Source organism: Nestor notabilis, unplaced genomic scaffold (genome assembly GCF_000696875.1).
Source record: "Nestor notabilis isolate BGI_N333 unplaced genomic scaffold, ASM69687v1 scaffold29282, whole genome shotgun sequence".
NCBI lineage: Eukaryota > Metazoa > Chordata > Aves > Psittaciformes > Psittacidae > Nestor > Nestor notabilis.
Genome location: NW_009919201.1, coordinates 237 through 16,014, shown reverse-complemented (window position 1 = coordinate 16,014; position 15,778 = coordinate 237). Strand labels below are relative to the sequence as shown.

The following is a 15,778-nucleotide window of genomic DNA, read 5'->3' as shown; positions in this document are numbered from 1 at the left end:
GTCTGTGTGGATGCTGGGGGAAGGGATATTTGCATTATTCTCTGCTGTCTCCTGAGTCTGCAAGTATGCTCTGGTTTCTAGTATATTTCTTTGGAAACCTTCCTCTGCAGAGGGAAACCCTGCATCTCTAAGGCCTAGAAAGGAAGTTGTATATTCCAGAAACACTGCTGTGTTTGATTAGCTAGCGATATAGTAATGAGAAGTAAATTGAATGGTAGCAGTTTATGAATTTTAATGTGTTTTTTAATCACATATTATTTAACTGTATTTTTAGTTTTCCATATATAAAGTATGCAAAGGACTGTTTAATCAGAAGAGTCATTCTTAAATGTAAATGCACTGAATAAACCCAAATCTCATTGCAGCAAATATGGCTAAGAAAAACACTGTTTATTCACAGAGCTTGGATGTGGGTATGAGAAAATATGTTTTAGTTTGAAGTAGGTGTAAGACAGAAAAGTGTTCTGAGTGTGTGTGTGCCAGTTACATACAATGCTCCACTTAATACCAGCATTCACTAAACTGTGATGCTCTTAAAGGGCACAAGCATATGCTATTCCTGGCAGTTTCTGCTTAGCAGCTGCAGGCAACCTTGAAAGGAATTTCAGTAATGCTTATAACGAACCTATCTAAGCAGGGAATCTGCTGTTCTTTTCTCTCTGAGACTGGGGCCTGAGGAAGCTTAGCTCAGGTTGTGGTGTCATGAGATTTACTGAGCCAATCTAACAATTCACTGCCATTGGCAGGAGAGACTGCCTTTTTTACCCCTGCTCCCAGCTGCGCAGCCCTGACACCATGCATGGTCTCCGGTACACACTGGAAACCCAGCTCACTGATCTGAGGATGTTCCCCCTCCACCCCAATAATAAAAAAATTCCCAAACCAAAAGCCCCAGATGTTTTCTGTTCAGAGCCTGGGTAGTAGCTGGGAGCAGGAAAGAGCTGAGAAGGCATACTGGTTTTGGTATCTGAGACAAATACAGCATTTGAAGGCAACTGGATTTGGGGACCCATGACGTGCTTGATTCAGAGACACTTCAGAGGGATGCTCTTACTGCTTCCTTCTAAAGTGTGAACAGTGGGCTATGAAGTGACAAAAAGAAGGGCCTGTATACCACACCCAGAAATAGGGGGCCTTCCTACAGGGTTGGGAAGGGAATCAGGTGTGGGAGCATATTGCCTGAGAGTTGCAGGAAATAGGATGGGAGATGTGTCTGGGAGAAGGCAGTTAGAACAGGCATGGGGCTGAAAGCATGAGCAGACATGAAAAGGTTGATGGAAGAAAAGGCAGTGGCGGCTGGAGCCATGCTATCTTCTCTTGTCCACTTACCATCCAACACTGGACTCTAGAGACAAGTGGAGAGGTGGTGACAGGGTCCCAGCTGCTGGAGAGTTCCTGTGCCAGTGTGTCCTGAGCTTGCAGTTCTTTTTCTGGAGTAAGTCAAGACCTCTTCAGTCTACCAAAACCCTTTTCCTACTGAGAGAGTAGTAGGGAAGCTACTGATTAGTGTATACAGATGTATCTTACTCTGGTGGTTCCTCCAGCTGTCCATAGATTCAAGATCTTTGGCTTTCAGTTGCCACTTCTGTGTTTTCCAGATGAGCTCCTATTAATTTTTAGTCTGTAGGGTGTTGTCCTTTATTTTTGCGTTTCATACTGTCGTGGTTCAAACCCAGCCGGCAACTTGGAACCACGCAGCCGCTCGCTCACTCCCCCCCTTTTCCTTCCTCCCCCCGCTCCCGGAGGGATGGGGAGGAGAATCGAAGGAATGTAACTCCCACGAGTTGAGATAACAGCTCTCCAGTAACTAAGGTATAATACAAACCACTACTGCTACCAGTAATAATGATAAGAGGAATAACAAGGGAAAAGGACACAACCGCTCACCACCCGCCGACCGATACCCAGCCCGACCCGAGCAGCGATCTGGGCCTTCCGGGTAACTCTCCCCAGTTTATATACTGGGCATGACGTGCTGTGGTATGGAATACCCCTTGGGCCAGTTTGGGTCAGGTGTCCTGCCTCTGCTTCCTCCTGGCTTCCCCTCCTCTCTGGCAAAGCATGAGACTGAGAAAGTCCTTGGTCAGAGTAAACATTACTTAGCAACAACTAAAAACATCGGTGTTATCAGCGTTGTTCCCAGACTGAAAATCAAAAACACAGCACTGCACCAGCTACTAAGAAGGAGAAAAAATGACTGCTGTAGCTGAACCCAGGACACATACTTTCCTACTTTGCCGCTGGTCATGCTTTGAGTTGGTTCCAACAATAATTTGCCCAGCAATCATAAAACTTTCTGTCAACAGTAGTTTATTCTTTAAAGAAATGAAACCTAAATGGCTTTGATGCAGGTTATCTCTGAAGAGACTAAATTTTGCAAGTAACTTGTGTCTGTTTGATGTTCAAGGCTACTGTGAGCTAAAGCCTAGTATTAACTTCTGTTTACCTTCTATGGTTTTAACATAGCTTAGATTTGGAGCCCTTTGCCTTCTTTTTACATCTTCCTGTTTCACCCCCAGTTTCTCTGCAGCAGCATATCTTTTGGGATACAATCCACAGGAACATGTTCCTAGTTTGATGATTACTGCTGTAAACTGAAGCCTTACTTGCGCTACATTAGTGCAAACGACATCACAATGAGATTGTAGATTTAATGCTGTGCTAGAATGTAAGTACGTTTAAAAATATAGAGGAAAAGCTTGACAGTTTGAATTTTGTCTCTTGCTTCCTATGTAAAGGCAAGTATTGCGCTAAAATTATGTAGTTTAGGTAAATGATCAGTTATATAAAGTGTCTGGCTTAAAAGATACACATCCAGTCTTCACATTGTGCTAGAATATATCCATGAAGTCTAAAAGTAGAATGAAAATTTTAGTTTTCATTGTTTGTAAGGTTACATAACTGATATGCTCTCTGCCTCCCATTGTAGTTGAGGAATATATAAATGACTTGAATGGAAAATGAAAAAAAGAAATCTTTGGACACAGTTATTTGCGATGTTAAGTCTATTATCTAGCTTTATTCTTTAATGTGCATTAGCAGATCTTTTTCTGCAAAACAAAAGGTGTCCTAAGGCATAGAATGAAATAATGTAGAGGATCTATCTTGAAAGTAATATATTTAATATAATTTTCATTTATTTTATAATCCCACATTTTCATGTAACAGACTGGCCACACATACACTATAAGAAATGGTGAAGCTCACTCTTGTGGTGTAGTAAGAGAAGTGCAGAAGCAACAGCCCTTTATTCTTCAGTGATTTTTGTTTGCACATAAACATTAGAAGTGACCCTTAAACATACTGCTTTCTGTAGATGGATCCTTGATATTTTCATTCTTCTCTCAATGAACTTAGGTTTTTTTTTTTCTCCCTATTTTCCTTTCTGTGGTCTAAGAAGCTTTACAGGATTGATGCAGTGCACTGTCAGGCTGCTGGACAGGTATTGATGCTTACAGCGCCGCTAACCAAAGCTGCTTTACTAAAACTCACTGGTTTTTCATCAATCATGAAGTTACGAATACAGCCAACGAAGGAGTTGCGTGTAGTCAGGCTGGGTGTTAGCAGAGACTCTGGAAGAAGCAGATTGACAAAAAAATATTAGAGCTTGTGATGACCAAAATAATGAATTTGGTGTCAGAATCTGTCCAATTTACTACTTACTGCAGCTCTGCTGAATCTTCTGTGGGTCTTTTAAAATGTCTGGCCTACAGCTAGTATCATAGGGGCCATTAGAATAAGTGTGGGGAGTTGCCTACGTTTATGTAAAACTCCTTATACTACATAGTAGAGGCCCAATCTTCCATTTTTTGACAACTGCATTTTCTCTTAAGTAACGGAGTAGATGAATCCCAGCCATGCTGTAATTTCTTTTAACATTACCTGTATTGTCATCTGTGTCTGATTTGCTAGTTTGCAATTAGTTTACTATATTGACATGGTATTAGTTAGTAGTATATCTTTTTTGTTGTCGTGAAGTTCTTTAAGATTCTTCTGTGCCAGGGTAATAATAGCATTATAGAACCAATGTATGGCATTGCTTCAATGCTCTATAATTAATGTAGAAATAGAAGGCTCTATTATGATGCAGAACAGCATCTGCAATTACCACTTTATAATACCTCTCTGGGAAGAGTTCTGTCTTAAAAAAATTCCAGTTTGGATTTAAAGTGTGAACAGGCATCTGCACAGAGATTTTATTATCCCCTTTAGGCTCATTTTTCCTCCTGGTAGTGTGGGTTGGATGAGAACATCACAGACTCAAGTCACTAATCCAAGATAAGCAATATAATAAATTTTGTAGTTAGAGCTCTTCATGATTGACATGCAAGGCACAGAGAAATAATGCTGTGTATTTTCAATGAGAAATGTACAGATAACTTAAAAATTGAATCACATAGTGTTGATTACAGTTTGTATATGAACCCCAACAGAGTAGCTCTTTCTGTTGAATAAGGGAAGTAAATGTAGTAATCCTGGCCCACGCTACACAGATGGTCTGTGAGTCACAAATTCAAATTAGCAGACATCTGTGCAATAGAAATCACTAGTCAGAAAAAGAAATTTCAAGTTTTGTCTTGTGTTCAAAGATGCCATTGCTTGAAGAGGAAATAAGCCTACCAGCAAAAAACCTTTGAGACTCCAGTTACTGTGACAGTGAATTTCCAGTCCCATAAATAAATAAATCACTTCTTAAAAATACCAGTAAGCCCATACAGGAAAGTAAAATGGAAAAATCCCACTTTTTTTCCTAGCTGGCTGACTTCTCTACAGAGTCCCTGCCTGACCCTCCAACAGCTGTGAATGTTTTAATTTCAATGAAGTGGCACTTTTTTTAATTTGAGAACTTGAGGCAGAATGTATCTGATCAGGTCTTGAGCCTTTGAATTTTACCAGGTTGTTCACATGAAATATGTTGTGTTCCTTTTTGAAATGAAAACAAAGTCTCTATGTTTTCTTTGGAAACTGTTGAAATTTGAGAACAACGTACGAGAAAGCTGCCAAACACTTACCTGGTACACCTCCAATGAACACTGGCTCCCTGTGGTCAATTGCCTTTGGATTTAGTGGCCCTACTACATGGTTGACTTCAGAGTCTACGTCCAGCTGCACCACATTAGCATCTCTAATGACTAAAAGGAGAAGGAACAGGGGTCAAGAGGGTTGTAAAAAGTAGCATGTGAATTCTCTGTGACAGACAGGAGTTTGAATCTAAGTAGTTTGATTTAATGTTTGCTAGGTTGGGTGTGAGCCATCAGTGACAACATGTGGGCAGATTCTGGCATAGAGCAGGGCCGATGGAAGATACAGAGTGGGAGCAAGGATGCTCTTGAGTGGGGCTCTGGATTGCTGCCAGGGGTGTCTAGGCTGCAGGGTATGAGCATACAATAGCTTGGCGTGCCTTGGTTTCCTTCAGAGGGAAACCAGAATACATAGGAAAAGGGTGCATACTCAGATCTCTTCTGGATGTGACACTGGGAGACATCCCAAGTTAGCATCTAGGAAGGTAAGGAAGTTCAAAGTATCTGAGGTTTAGGAGTACTTTTTGACTTTCAAACTTGGGAAAGAAGCGTGGGTGATTGGCGCAGAGGCAAAATCCTGACTGTAGACATCTCTCTCTGTGAAGCAGAGGCTCTCCAGATCTGTCCTGTTATTTGACCTTTAAGGGCAGCATATACTTGTGCTTACTACATTCTACCAACTTATTTAACCTATAATTGGGAAAGAAGAATATAATCTGGTATACAATTTAGGAATTTCAGCTAGGCTGTCTGTTGCTCTTTGAACAAGGAGCTTCCATCTTTGCTTGTTCTTTGAAGGAACTTGTGCTTGTCCTTCCAGGAAGTTCTTGTATCTGAGGCATGAATATGACTGTGTCTGTCGCACAAACCTGTGTCTTGACAGGTGAAAAGGAAGAACTGAAAATATGACCCCATTTCTAGTGCACTGGCTGATATATGGGGATATCTGGGGAGGGAGGACTGGGCTCTGTCATCTTGATTAGGGAATGATCATGTTTTACTGACCTGCAATTCGGTGCCACCTGCCATCACAGAGACTCTGTTTCAGTGTCACTGAAGTTGAAAAATCCCTGATTCCATTATTCAGTTTCACAGTAACCTGGGGGAAGACAATGTAGTTGTCACTGCTTCTTGTTCTCTTTTTTTCTTTCTGTTGTAATAGTGGAGTATACCCCACTCAAAACATGTCTAGTATGTAAGTGAACGAAAAGCATGATTTCATGAAATACTTTAAAATAAAGAATTTCTAATTCACAGATTTGAGTTGTGGATTGTTGTGTTCTCCCTTCCCTCCCCCCTTTCAATAGTTCTGCAAGATTTCTGATTTGAACTCAAGGAAGAGTTCAAATCAAAATTGAAAGATAACAGCTATTTTCACTAAAATTTTCTAGTACTGCTACTGTATAATTTCCTGTGTGGTAAATTAGTGTTTAGAGGCATCAGATGATGTTTTGGTATCTTGCTAGCCACTTAATAAGGAAAACAGTCATGAAAACCTCAAGTGTAAACAAGCAGACAAGATGTGAGAAAGGAATAGATAGGGAACTTAAGAATGACTTTTAAGCTACTTGTTCAAGTTTACCAGAGCGCTCTGGCAGAGCTGGAAAGTGAACCTAATTCTGAATTTTGTACCTCTGCTTTAGTTACATGGATTAGTATCTTTCTGCATGGAAATGTTACAGCAGCGGCATAGCAGTTGTCATGTCCCTGTTGCAGCACACAAGATTCCCACTGTTGATTGCTGGAGAACTGTAAACAGAGTCCAGCCACTAGGCTTTTCAAATGTCTGTTTTCAAATGTTTGATAATGCTGACAGCTTGTTGACTGAATATGTTAATTTTAAAAGATCTCTGTTTCAATATAGCTGTAGCTAAGGAATTTTTCGACTTTTTTTTTTTTTTTTTTTTCCTATGAGGGCAGCAGCAAACAAAAATGAAATGATCCTCATGTTCTCTTTTATTCAACCTTGGACAAAATATATAGGAGCAATTAAAGCAGCAAATACAGACTCATGAGATAAAGTGGCTCCTTAATATATCACCCAGACAAACTGTACTGATAGAGATGTATACATTTAAAAAATGAATTGAAGGTGCTGATTTTATTTGCCCAGCAGAAATGTTCTCACAAAATGGTAGTACATTCGAAGAGAACAGGTAGTTAACGGTAAAAACCACGAATGCTTACTAAGAAGGTAACTGGAGTACCTGTTGCAGTGACAGCAGGGAAGAACTGCTTTTCCAGGGTGAATTTTATTTATGAATTGCATATGTGTGATACAGGAAGTGAGGTTTGAAGCAGTAAGACAGTATCTTTTGTTAGACCAATGATACAGTTGGAAGACCAGACAAGTTTCTGGATATGAGAATCTTCCATCAGATCTTGACATAAGAAGTATACTAGGCTGGATCATTTGTATACAGGTGACGCCTTTAAATGTGCATTTAAAACAATGCAGCATGCCTTAGGAAGTCCTTTGTTAGTTCTCCAGGGACTGGCTACAGTTGTAAGAATGGGCTTTATCTTACCTAATCAGCTGTCAAAAATTAAGTGCCTGACTGAAGCACCTGTTGTTCTCTCTACAGTCAATATAGAAAAACAGATTTTCTGAATGACAGATCAAAAACCAGATCAACAATCAGAATTTTCCCTTTCCTTCGCTGTCCCTATCACACACATACCTGTTAGAGGAAGAAGACACTGAGAGCAACTCGGACTTCTCTTTTAATAAACAAGATTAAAAAAATCATCAGCAGTTACCTTCTTGTAACTGTTACACATTTTTAATGTGTGGATGAAAGAGCAGCACCAAAGAGTCAGTGCTCCTGCTTCTTTTCAACCGCTTATTAGATATTTATATGTGGTACCAGTAAAGTAATCTGGTTTTGTCTTAGGTGTTATTTTTTGTATTTTAAAATAAATGTCTGGGTTGCTTAATGTTAGCAGTTAATGTATTGAGGAGAGAAATAAGAATCAATTAATGGCAAACTTGTAAGACAAAAGCTGCATATAGCAGAGCCCAAATAGGTTGGAGAGGAACCAGTCAGAGCAGTGGAAGAGATGTGACCTTCATTATACCTGTCCATTTCTCATGTGCATATTCAAGTACTCTCCATTCACGCTGTGACCATGCAGTAAAATTCCTGAGCTGCTTCGGGGACGTATTTCAAAAACAACTTCAAATTTCAGGCCTAAACTGAAGGATTCATCTATAAAGTAAAAAGAATAACATTCATTTTGTAGTGAGTTACTGATGAAACGGGACATTTGTTCAAAGTCAAAATAGAAATTCATAGCCCAGGGTGGAACTTATTTATCCTGTCTCTCAAACTATTGAAACATGTGCTAGTACACATACTTGAAGAGATAGCATGGTGTGCTGTCAATGACCCACTTCATCTTTTGTTTTGATTGTTTGCTTGGCGTACTAATAAAGGTTTCTTTATATGTCTCACTATGAAAAAAAAAAAGTGTTTTGTTTAAAAATATTTCTTAGCAATGAAATGGGAAATGGACAGCAGAAAGTAAATTATCTGGTTCTTTTGGCAGTTTCTTACTGTGCAATTTGCTTAGATACTCAGCAGTCTTTACACAGTGAGTGGGAGTTCACTTGAGCTTTGATGATTCAGTAGAAGGAAAAAACTCGGTATTTCAATCTGGTCTTAGGCCAGGGAGCAAATTAGAAACATTGTGTAATAATTCTTGGTGTTGTCAATGAATAAGGTTGTGCAGTTTCCTTTGCTATTCAGAGCCTATGTTACCAAAAAACCTTTATAAAACACCTCATGGAACACAGCAGGCCTAAATGACAGAAAAGATGAGTTCTGTCATGCTGTTCATTATCAAGACATGGAGAAAGCCTTTCCTTAGGACGTTTGAATTGTATGTTGTTTTACTAATTAAACATGAGCAGGATGACCATTTGTTGGTGTGCTTGGTCTTGGCCACACTGACTTCTATATGTCTGTGATAATTGTTAACGTATTATAATCTGTTCCCTTTTGAAATTAATTATTTGAAATGCATACATATGTATTTATGTAACACTGTGTTAAGTTTCATGGTGACATTGTGACGTGTCAAAATCAGCTGCTTACCACAGTAATGATCTGTATCTAATAATCCTTACAGCTCGCAGCCTCCAAAATTACCACACCCTTTAGTGAGATACACCATTCTGAAGCACAGTGATTACTACAGTCTTATTATGGGATACATTTGGTTAGTAATGTTTTACCAAGGACTACATATCCTCCTTCTGATGAAAAGTATGTTCCTGCTTCTGATGGGCCTTCAAAGCAAGGCGTGACACTAAATGTCTGCGAAGCTGAAGTGACTGATCTTCCATTGAGCTGTAAATTGCTGAGACAACCACTAAAACTGTAGACAGAGTTAATCTGAGGGGAAAAAAGTAAGAAAAAAGGCATGATTAAAAGATAAACTGCTTGTGGAAGGAAAGAAACTCCTCTGGCCTTATTTGTACTTGTTTATGAGCTATAGGCTGTGATTGTCTGGTCAGTTTTGAATTAAAAAACAGTTTCCAGAGAAGAGAAGCAGGACTGATACTTTCAATAGCCTTTCAAGTCTGATGACTTTAAGGTAACTCCAGCTTGTGTTGTTTCTCTTACTGAACCATAACAAACAAAGCACAACTAGAGCAAGGAGGTGTTATACATACCTCATACCCTCGAGGCTAGACAGACAGGAGTCTACATTTTCTGAGTAGTGTTATCTGTCCTGTTAGGTGCGTAACACTAAAGATTACCTTGAAGGAGACTTGGTTGTGTTCCTTTTTGCTTTAATGCTCCTTTCCATATACTTTAGTACCAAGGTGTAGAGCGGAATCCTGACTTCTAGGTACTGTCTTAAAACAGAGATACTAAGGCAGCACTAAAATCTCTCAAACTCATCTGTGTCTCAGACTTTAGGGTGAAACTGATCTCACCTGACTTTACCTGTATTATCTAAGCTTGGATGTCACTAGGATTACTCTGTTCCTCAGGGACCACTGGCTTTCCACTTGCTGCTGCGAGCCTATGAAGTCTAGCTCAGCTATTGCCAGCCCAGCCTTGCGTGAGATTTGCTATCCACTTGAACCTGAGCTGCTTGCTGAGAATTCAGATGATACACTTCTTCTGGAACTCATCCTACAGTCAGCTTTGCATTAGCTGTACATAGAGGCATGGGATGATGGAGTGTGTGTTTGCTTTACCTGGATATTTTTTACAGCTTTTCCAGGAGCTACACCCCCAATATAGAGTGGTTCAGTGACTTGCCAGGTGTCAGCAATACTGCCAAAAGGTTCTTCCAGTACTCGGAGGCCATCAATTATCAAGCGACCAATATTTTTGCCTCTAATAAATATCACCTAGAAAGGAAAGAAGATAATTTGGAAGATTACTTTCATCTGTTGAGGGAACATTCCTGTGCAGTGAAAGAAGAGACAAAGTTTGAGAAGAAAAGCTTGTAAGTGATACTCTATAAGCCTGTTTTATTAACTGCCAGTATTCTTTGCTGGACACTCCTCTCTCTTCACATTCATGTAAGGGCTACATAGTAACACTGCTGTCTCTTTTACATTTTGGTGTACAAGGCAGATTTATCAAGGTGTCACGAGGTAACTGAGGTCTGTTCATCTTGTATTCGCATACATGGTTCACTCTACAGTGCTATTGCTGTAGCATTTTCATGGCCTTCGCCAGTTTTACAGTCTGGTTCCATCCAACCTGCTTTAAATACTTAAGTGTCCAAGTTAGCAGTTCAGTGACTGTAGAATTTCTCTGCAGTCAGTGAGGAGAAAGAGGTACGTACAGATGCAAATTCACCTTAACCCCTAATATTTGCTTTTTATTTTCATAGACTTCAGAGGGAGTCTAAGACAGCTATGCTCCTTGCTTAGGCACTTCATAGAAATATGCTGAACAAAATCCTTTCCTAGTTAACTGTTACTTGTCTCACAGCTCTACTTCTGTCACTTCTGTTCAGCTGTTTGTGTTGGGAATTGCTGGATTTTTGTAACAGAGTCACTTTCCTGTCCCTATTTAATGACTTGATAAAATTCTGCATGGAAGTTTTAAAAGTATTGACAGTAATTTCTCAACATATAGGTGTGGTTATGAACACATGAATTAAAACTCCCTGAGCTGTCACATCAGCAGTGTCTTTACTGCAACCTTCATAGCATGTGCCACCATAACGATTACTTTCTTTTACTTACATTGTGCCAAAGGCCATCATTGTATTTCTCTTGGCTTTTAATCCTTATCTTCTGATGACCAGCATTAAACATAAAAACGAGTCGGCCATGAGCAACGAAAAGGGCCATGAAGTTGGTCTCTTTTTGATCCGAGACATAGAAAATCATTCCATGAGATGAATGAGTTTTCAGACTGATAGAGAACTGAGCTCTGTCACATAAAAACACAGTATAAAAATTAGAGCAGATATAGTTAACTTAAATCAAACTGCAGGCAGTGGAATATTTAGATTTTGCTCTCATCCAAATGAATATACATCTCCTTTATAGAAATGGTGTTTCTGAGAAACATTCCATACTGGTTTTGGAGTAGAAGGCAAAGTTGGAGGAGAAGCTGCCTTGCAAGAAGCTTGTTTTCAGAAATTAAAATCTCTGGTGTGAAAAAAATCAATATAGACCACCAATAATTGACACTATATACACTATATTTCCATTCCTGTCAAAAGCAAAACAACATTGGGAGACTTTTTAACTGTGATCGCATGGAGGCCTGACAGTTCAAAAATGGTGTTATTCCAGACTTGTGGAGTTCCCAGTGTTACTCCAGTTCCTTGTGAAGTGTAAGACAACATGGCAAGTTTTACCAACTTGGTTTGACACTGTCAACAGCAAAGATTTCTTGAGTGGATGGTATTATTACTTTGGGTCTAAAAAATTGCATAGCTGTACTGGTGTAGGACAGTGTCAGAACTGATTACTTCTGCTTCCCATGTCAGGTGACGAACCTAACTTCCAGTCTTCATATTGCCTGAGGGATCTATGTGTTCTCCACTGCTTGTGTGTATGTTCCACATATACTTAGGCCATTTCCATTACCAGTTGTTTAAAAACATTACAAGTCATTGTTTTCTTAAAATGCACATTACAATGATGAAGCTGTAGTAACAGTTGTAAAACAAGTGTGTCTAGTAGGGATGAAGAGACATACTAGAGTTTTGGCTTTCCTTCTTCATATGGGCACCATCAGGACCGCCCTAAGTAAAACACTATTAAATTAAAACAAACATAATGTTTTTTTTTATTTAAATCAGGAAATAGCACTCTTCTGTTATGAGTTAGTGGTCTGGTATGCTTCCAGGAAGCGCTGTGTTGTTGAATTTATAGTCTTTCATGGAAAGTATTAAACCAAAATTCTTTGTTGGTCATAACACACCATATAGCATATTCTGTGGGAGCCTGAGAATTAAATGTCCACAATATCTGGACTCTATTAACTACTTGCATTTCCATTATGTCTTGAATTGGCCATGGTTTTCATAGTTTTATATCCTGCTGCCCTGTGTAGATTTGTAACCATTAAATAGTTGACAAGGCCCAATGAACATGTAGTTGCTTCATTTCTTGGTGAACTGTTGTGTTCTTTTCCAGCTCTGCTCTAACGCCATTGCTTCTTGTGTCAAGAGACTGATGGCGCATTGCTCATAAAGAAATAACGTCCTCAAAGTCTTCATATAAATAGGCAAGGAGACACATTTTGTTAATATACAATGCAGATGAAGATTCCATAAGAGGGGTGTAACTGGAAGCACATTGTATTTATTGCTCTTACTCAACTGAGACACCTTTTAATATATTCTAACAACATGCTGTATGCAAAAATTAGCCTAAGATACAAAATAAAAAGCCAGGGTAACAGCAGAAAGGTCTCTTTACCTTTGACTGAAATCCTTTGGTATGTGATCAAATTCTTGCCGGCTGTTTGCTGTTCCTCCATACTGATACGCATGTTCAGTTGCCTTGGGATTCATGGGCAAGTGGCACTGGGGGTCTCTTTGCATATTCACTTCTTTATACAGTTTTTTAAGGCCAGTTGAAGGCTGTTGGATCTTGTCTTTATCTCTTCCCACCTTCATAGAAAGAGGACCATTAACCAGAAATTTTAACTAAGATTGGACATAATAAAATAACTCTATCATTTATGTCTAAGCTAGTGCTATATTTTTATTTTACAAAAATACCAGGAATGGTTCCAAGACAATTTTTCCATGAACAGATCTGCTATAGATGCTGATTTAGGGCAGATGAAGGGAAAAACAGCTAACAATTATAATTCAATTATTTTGTAGTTTTCCTAATTGAATCTTTTCCTCTCAGCTTTTGGTGATATCAGCTATACCATAGGCATGAGAGGACATGCTTGGACTAAAAGTTCTGCATGCTGAAAGGTTTGGGTTTTTTTTCACATTTATATTAATGTGTGCTGATTGTACCCAATAGAGAGAGCTACACAGAAGTAGCTGAGAACAGAAGCAAGCTTATTGCCTTAGGATATAGAAGAAATCAAGAAGGTTTGTTTCCACAGTACTCTTGTAAAGTTGTCATAAAATTTGTTTTACAGTTCCAGCAAGAGCATGATGCAAGCGTAGGCCAGATGGGTGGGGTCAGGGCAGTCATTTGCAGTGATGGAATACGTGAAGGAGCAGGATCCTTTCCTTCATATAGCTGAAATAGTCTTCATGTGGTACGTTTTGGATCCATAATTTGGAGAATTCCCAATCATGGCACAGTATATGTCAGCTTTGGAAAACTCTAGGGTGGTACTGGGGCAATTTGTAGCAAACCTTTTTATTATGGTTTCCTTTGGCTTTTGATGAGTTTTTTCCTTTCTTATGGAGAAGAGCAACTGGAGGAGATTCAACAGGGCATCCATATAAAGAAGTCTGAACTTTCTCAGAGTACTGCTGGAAATCTTCCACTTCAACCTCTCGATCCAGCCTATGTTTCAAAGAGGGGATGACAAGAACAGCTTTATTCCAAGTATTGGAATTGTCTTCAGAAAAATCACAGAATTTTACATTTATAGTCGAAGCTATGTTTTTTTCATTCTTGGGTCATGGGTAATAGTGCAGATTTATCAGTCAATGTTTGGGTAATGCAGGCAGCCTATCCTACCCCTGCCTGTTAATCCATGCTTTCATAAACAGGTAGTCTCAATCTGCAGCATCAAATTCACTTTAAAATCTTTTATATAAGATTTCACATGACCAAACTCCTAACTTTATGAGCTTCTTTGAGATGCCTTAATATAATTCTGTTTCAAAGGCAGAGCTGAAAGCTACATAATATAAATGTAAATTAGAGCTATGCAAATTATACATTGCACTAGCAGTATTAGCAGGTACAGTACTGAAAGCTGATTTACATCAAGTTATTCCCACTTTAACAATACCTTAACCTAGCAGGCCTGTGTCAGCAGATTCTGTGGCAAATAAGGTAAGAAACTTATTCACACATACTGTCTAGCCTCACAAAATGAGACAGTGATTTTTCTGGTGACAATAAATCAGTTCTCTTGAGCTACTATTTGAGCTGTCAGACAGTGACTGCCTGGTAATGTGTTTGGGAGGATGCTACACACCTAGTAAAATAAGCATTGCTTATGCAGCCAGTGAAGTTGGCTTGCTGTGTTCTGAAGGGAGAGCCCCCAAAATAAAACTTCATGATGCTGTCTGGGCTTTTCCCTGCTCTGTCCTTTGCAGGGTTCTTCTTGCTTTGCTTCTTGTCATCAACAGTCAGCTCGTATCTGCAAAGGCAAAGCATCCATTTTGTAGGCTAGTTTTAGAAATGTCAGTGCCAGTGGTTAGACAGCATATTACTTGCACCCAAAAATGTTCTGCTCAGCATATATATCACTGAATGGTAGTGCTCAAAGTCATGAGAAGATATTACTTCCAGCTGTGCAACAAGTAGCAGTGCAATAACCCAGAGCTGAGTACAGAGGCCCATGGATTTCATAATAGCATGGGTTTAGTTGTGAAGTCCAAAAAAATACAGTCCACTCAGTGAAGACAGATAAACTAATGGACTGGTAATGATGAAGACACCATTTGCATAGTATAAGATCTAAGCATATGCTAATCCTTCTTCTGTATACCCCTAACCATTTTTCCTCTCTTTCATCACAGTACATTGATGTTTGAACTTACAATTTTTTTATCTTTTTTTTGCCTCATCTCATTTTGCAACACATTGATTGCTGCAGAAGTCAGGAGGGATTGTATTGCTTTAATAAGAAACTGTGTATAACTAAAGCAGCAGACATTGATTTTCTTTGGCAAGTTTAGAACTCAGCACTCAGGGAAACATGACAGTCCCCAAGGCTATTCCAAGGCACCTTTTCACACCTTTAGCTTTTCAAACTGTGTTTCTTGGATGTCAGAAGTCGTAGGTATAAACCTCTATTTCCATTAGAAATCTGAGTAACACCTAGTTCTATCTGCATAAGCAAGATTCTTGAAGAAAGATGCTTTCATTATATGATCTAAGAAAATTTTAAGCATAGTAAACAATGTAATACGTACCAACAAAACAATGTGTTCAGGTTTTTTAAGAAGCATATATGAAGACTTATTCCCTACTACTGTATTTAGTCTTACATTTGTGTCTGTCACTACTAAAAATATTTCAAACATGTTCCACTGTATATATCCCAAATGAAGGCTTTTTGTGAAGATGTCTCAATTACTTCAGGGCCAATTTGGGACTGCTTCAACAAATCAGA

At 39.1% G+C, this 15,778-nt stretch overlaps 1 protein-coding gene across 1 annotated transcript; it reads right to left on the bottom strand.

The window, feature by feature from the left end:
• Positions 1–3,211: 3,211 nt before the first annotated feature.
• Positions 3,212–14,800, bottom strand: LOC104402291 (laminin subunit alpha-4-like; the record flags this gene model as incomplete). Its single annotated transcript, XM_010010129.1, has 10 exons — positions 3,212–3,572; positions 5,013–5,132; positions 6,027–6,120; positions 8,100–8,230; positions 9,259–9,418; positions 10,234–10,389; positions 11,239–11,428; positions 12,931–13,124; positions 13,839–13,992; positions 14,636–14,800. Coding segments are annotated over 10 exons (1,510 nt in total), but the record flags the coding sequence as incomplete, so codon positions are not given.
• Between the last annotated feature and the right edge of the window lie 978 nt (positions 14,801–15,778).